At 37.9% G+C, this 5,996-nt stretch overlaps 1 protein-coding gene across 1 annotated transcript; it reads right to left on the reverse strand.

The window, feature by feature from the left end:
• Positions 1–88: 88 nt before the first annotated feature.
• On the reverse strand, positions 89–2,967 carry LOC124643350. The gene is made up of 3 exons (XM_047182313.1): positions 1,731–2,967; positions 1,510–1,656; positions 89–483 (listed from the first exon to the last, which is right to left on the reverse strand). The coding sequence occupies exons 1-3, from the start codon at positions 1,877–1,879 to the stop codon at positions 345–347; spliced, it is 435 nt and encodes a 144-aa protein (XP_047038269.1). The 5' UTR covers positions 1,880–2,967; the 3' UTR covers positions 89–344.
• Positions 2,968–5,996: the final 3,029 nt, after the last annotated feature.

Raw genomic sequence — 5,996 nt, forward strand, 5'->3', positions numbered from 1 at the left:
GCTGCCGCGCCAGCCGCGCGTACGCCGCCCGCCGCCGCGCCTGCCGACCGCACCGACGCTCTCACGTGCTCAATACATACTTCCTTCTGCCCTGTTCCCAACTTTTTTTGGGGTCGGCACAATGTCTTCGGCTTCCATTTATCCCTGTCACTCATCATACTGATATTCACTCCCTTCCTACTCATGTCAACTTTCAAGCAATCCATCCATCTGTTCTTAGGTCTTCCTCTTCCTCTCCATCCATCTACATTCATACTTAGCACACACTTTGTTGCATGCGTATCATCCCTCCTCATTACATGCCCATACAATGACAATAATAAAAATAAGTGATAATGTTCCTGTCAACATGACTGTTTGTTTGTGAGTATACAATATGTCAGCGCACTCACCGTCCTGAGGTTGTGTCCCGTGGGCGGCTCGAGCAGCGCCGCCTGCGCCACGTACGCCAGCGCGAACTGCTTCATGGACACCGACCGCACCCTGCACACACACACACATAGCTTGCCAGTCCCAGCCCACGCCACACAAGTGAGCACATCTCGTATTACCAGGAGGATGATCGTTGCCTTATACTTCTGTTTACTATTTAATTTTTTTTTATTCAGTATAGTCACCTCAGTGGTTTTTAATGACAGAGTAATTTGTTCTATAATACTATAGGTTAAACCAGTATACAACACTAGTCTCTATGTTTAACCTGTTGAATGCCGGAGCGCAGACTTATGCAAGGCACAATTGATTTTCTATTGTTTTATAATTAGCAGCACACAAGTGGTTAATGTGGTGTAGTAATGTTTGTGGTATACAATAATATGTAAGTTAATTATAAACAGGTCTTTACTGGATAGAGTCATCTCTTTATTTAATATTCCCATGCTCTACACCTCAGCAAATTCATCATGAGGCAATAGAACAGTTCTCTTTATTAAGTTCTTATTACACAAAATTATTAAATTAGTGATATTCACTGTTTAACAGTCCACATCAAACTGTTTGAAACACTGTAGTAGCAACAAGCCTTTAAGCCAATAAGCAATATTACTGACCACTTTTCACAAAATATATACTGTTAGGAATGACCAAGCCTCCATCTTGAGGTTACTATAAAAAGCGCGGGACAACCCACGCTCGCCCTATTTGTCAGGTGTCATTCGGAGCGCCAATATCAAGTCCAGTGAGACTTATATTTTTAATATTTAACTAATTATTGGTTACTATTGTTTTGATATTGTGTGCTAAGTGATTGTTATTTTGTTCCTATTTAAATAAACATCGTTTGTTAAGTTTGATTTGTGTTTTATTAATCTAATAAAGGGTAACTACCTTCCATATTGTTTTTTTAATGAGCGCCACTTCTGATTGCTAAAAATACATTAGTTTTAGCATGAAAGAGTAACAAACAACATCCTAGCAAACTTTCTTGTCTACAATGTTAGTAGGATACCCTACCATCCATGGATATTACTGACATCAGCTCTGAGGTGATGCGTTGGTACAGCAACTTACTCAAAGTCTCCATTGCTCTTGTCGGAGTGGCTGACGAACACGCTGGGCACGTAGTCCCGGTGCTTGCAGGTCCTGCTGGGCCGGCCCGACACGAAGTGCTCGCTGCACACCACGCTGTGCGGCTCCGGCGTCCACCACTTGGAGTTGCTGCAAGCACGACACTTGTATGAGCAGTGCACTCGCTCGCAACGGTTCCACTGAGAACATAAGCCTGCACTTACTTTCTGCGGCGAATAGTCTGGACCCATCTTTTCCTGTGGTACGATTTATATCTAGCATCAGGGAACGCAAAAAACTTCACGTTTGGGGTCGCGGAAGTGTTCGGGCACCTCGTCACACAACAGCTCTTAACAGCCGGGGCTTCACTCATTTTATATACTCATCAAGCTGCTTAGTAAACGATTTATTTTCAAAATAAACACAATTCCAGGCGACAAGCACTCGCGACATCAACACAACGCCACACAAACAAACGTCATCATTATGACATTGACATTCACTGACATTACCAGGGAGTGACAGCCAACCATAAACTATTTTTTTTTCTCTGAACACGGGACTAAAGAATACCTATCACAATACGTCCACCTACAGATAACGTATGCGCACAAATTATTTGTATGGATGTTCTTTTCTATAGTTATAAAATATGTCAATGCTTTTTAAGCTTCAATTGTAACTATTTATGTAAAATCTTAATTTCATCTACTTCTCGGTCTTCGATTAGGATGAAATTTTGCACACGCTCTGAGTTCTGGCAATACAATGTTGTATAACAACGTCATTACAAATCCAATATGGCGTCCTCCCTAAGTAGATGGCGAACTGGCTGTTTGAAATCCACAATACACAATGAATTTGAGATACTGTAGAGAAAAGAAAATTATTTATTGCTACTTCCAAACAGCTTTTGCTTCTTTTTCTTCTTCTTCTTTCGTGTCGATGACATGTCGTATAGTGAGACTACACTTGCTACAGCTTCTGCTATATTCTCCATAAATAACCTATAACCTAATAAAGAGCGTCAATAGAAGGGCGTCACCTTATAACTAAAGCGTACTCACTCTATCCATTCGCGTAACAGGCAGGGTGACACCACATAACATTCTCATCTCGCCCATTTCACAGGAGCAGGGTGCTGCTCCTGCACTTCGCCTTTTGGTACGCTCTTGCTCTAGCGTTCATCATACTCGTATACTATTCAGACCTTTACATACTGCAATTGTGTTGGCTTAAGTTTTACATCCGGCCGCCTACCTGACGTTCCTTGGAAATGGGAAGTTGTGTTTTACGAGGGAAGTTGTGTCCTACGGGTGGTGTTGTGTCCTACGGGGGAGTTGTGTTTTTAGTTTTGAATTGTGTCCTACGAGGAATATAATTTTCAGTTTTATATTTTATCTTTTTTTTTGTAGTAGTTCAAAATCAAAATCAAAAGTCATTTATTCAAACTTGGCTGCAAAACAGCACTTTTCGAACGTCAAAAAAAATAAATTTACAAAAGACAGAACCCAAAACGCCCACCCTTCACCACTTCCTATGTGTTTTTGCTGGGAAGAAGAAGTGGCGCAACAAACTCCCAAGCAACACAACATGTCTGTCTGTTCGGTTAGAAGAACCTTAAACATTGTTTGATATGTACATTTGTATACAATTTAATTTGTATATTACAAAAGAGGACAATACAGTAAAAATAATTTATACACCACATGCTAGCTAGCACTCACCCTACATACCTTAACTAACTCAAGCATTGAATATGTTTGATGAACAGAAAATTATAGCCTCCAAATATTTACACTTAATAGAATATCAGGGAGTGCCCACCTACATGTGCTATTCTTTTGTAAACTAGTAAATTAGTAAATTAGACCGCTCAGCCAGAACATATGTAAAATAAAAAGAGTTTACAAATAAAAACAAAAAAACTAATATATAGTCAGTAAGACGACCTGGCACCACAAGCAGCACCCGTTCATGAGCATAACGCGAGGATCAGCCATCGCCCCCCTCGCACATTTTTGAGGGAGGGAGGCAACCCGACCGCCGACGCTACCGCAAGCAGTGCCGTCTAAGGGAGCATGACGTACTCACTGCTACACAACTCAATATCAAGATTAAATTATCAGTTCCCGCTAAGTAGGTAGTATTATTTACTAAAATCCAAAACAGAAAATTAATACAAAGAATGTATCTTGTCAATAATGTAAAAACATTAAAAAATAATAAATAAAAAAAAAAATACAGCCGTATTGAGAACCTCCTCCTTTTTTTTGAAGTCGGTTGAAAATAAAATAAATGTCATTGAGTCAAGAGATTGAATGGGAGAAATTTAAATTATCTAAATAATATAACTAATATAGCTGTCTTGCGTTCATCATGGCGACCAACTATTTTTATCATTCAAATAATCATTGATGGTGTAATATGCCTTTTTTATAAGAACAGCCTTAATTTGTTCTTTGAATTTATTAAACGGCAGTTCTTGTAAGGTCAAAGGAAGCTTATTATAAAAACGAATACCTAAACCCAGAAATGTGTCATGCACTTTATGAAGCCGGTGATAGGGTACACACAGTTTATGCTTATTTCTAGTATTAATGCTATGGACTTCACTTTTTTTGGTATATAAATGTAGGTTCTGTCTAATATACATAATGTTGGCAAAGATGAACTGTGATGCTACAGTGAGAACACCAATTTCTTTAAACAACTCTCTGAGGGAAGTTCTGGTACCTAACTTGTATATAGCACGAATAGCACGTTTTTGTATAATAAATATATTCTCTATATCAGCGGCTTTGCCCCACAACAAAATACCGTAGGACATGACGCAATGAAAATAGCTGAAATACACTAATCGCGCAGTGTCGACGTCTACTAAGCTACTAGAACTAAGCCTTCCCGCGAGGCTAGAAATATGTGAACCCCACTGAAGTTTTGTATCAACTGTTATACCCAAAAACACGGTAGATGCAACGGTTTGAAGAACCTCGTTGTTTAGGATAACATTAGGACCTAGGTTTTTTACATTAGGCAAAGTGAACTTAATGCATTTTGTTTTTTTAGCATTTAGTACTAAATTGTTTGTTGTAAACCAGTGCGTAACTAAAATAATAAAATAAAATAATAATAAAATAAAATAAATTTATTAAAAACACATAGTTCAACATGTACAAATACAAATAGCTCATTGTAATGGCAGTAAATAAATCTTAAAAAATAAAATAATCATAGGAGTTCACTAAATCTAGACTAATACATAATAAATACGAGAAAGACGGTCTAAATCTAATACCTATATGGACCACCCGAACTAGGATTATTTTAAACCTGTGTTTCGGGTTATCGTTGGAGCAAAATAATATTTATGGATAATTTAATTATAATTCTATGATAGATTATAATAGACTAAAACAGGACAAGCTGTCCTAAATTATTACATTACCTCTACCTATTATATAATTACCAAGCTAAACAGTTTATTTGTAATACTTCTAACAATTTTTCCGTATCTGAGTAATTTAGAGACTGTAAATACTCTGTCACCATTAAATTACACCTATTTAAGCTTACACTATATACCTTTAGCAACCTATTAAGTTTGTTATATAAATGAGGTCCTAGAAATAAATAAAATCTGTTAGTAAAAGCATGTTTCGTCTGTGGGATTGTGCAAACTAAATCCTTTCTTCTCTTGCCGGTACCTAGGTACCGGACTGAAACTAATTTCAGTATGTTGGAGTAGTACTATCTTAAGGATAAATAATTGGCGTACTGTGAGTACTTTGCATTCATAGTATAACTGGTGAGTAGGAAACCTGAAAGGACGAAAAGTGGCGACCTTCAGAATTGCTCTTTGAGCACGCTCTAGCGGCAAGAGAATAGTTTTAGAGGCACCACCCCATGAGTTAATACAGTAGGTTAGAATGGATTGACACAAAGCCATATACACCTGGCGAATTAAAGTAAAGCCTGCAATGTTGCGTAAGTGTCGAAAGACATAGATTAATTTACGTACTCTGGTGCATAATAAATCAATATGTTTACGGAAATTAAGCTGAGCGTCAATAGTGACACCTAGATATTGAATATAATCGGTTTTTACTAATGTAGGGCAAGTGCATGCTGAGTCAGCGATCGTACTCGTGCGACAGTTATGTGCATAAATGTTTAGGTTAGTAGTCGATATATTAGTATTTCTCAATGAAAATAATACGTAATTTGTTTTATTTGAATTCAGTGTTAGGAGATTATTATGAAGCCAATTAGACACTACATTAAAACCACATTGAGCATTTTGATAGACCTCCTCCTTTGATTTACCTGTGAACACAAGAGCAGTGACATCAGCGTATGATGTAATAACACCATTTTGTAGGGACATGCTGCAAAGGTCATTGATGTAAACTAGGAATAAACTAGGACCCAGGATACTACCCTGAGGGACTCCGTAACTGCTGTTTTTTAGTTCTGAACTTCTAAATTCA

Source organism: Helicoverpa zea, chromosome 27 (genome assembly GCF_022581195.2).
Source record: "Helicoverpa zea isolate HzStark_Cry1AcR chromosome 27, ilHelZeax1.1, whole genome shotgun sequence".
In the NCBI taxonomy this organism is placed as follows: Eukaryota; Metazoa; Arthropoda; class Insecta; order Lepidoptera; family Noctuidae; genus Helicoverpa; species Helicoverpa zea.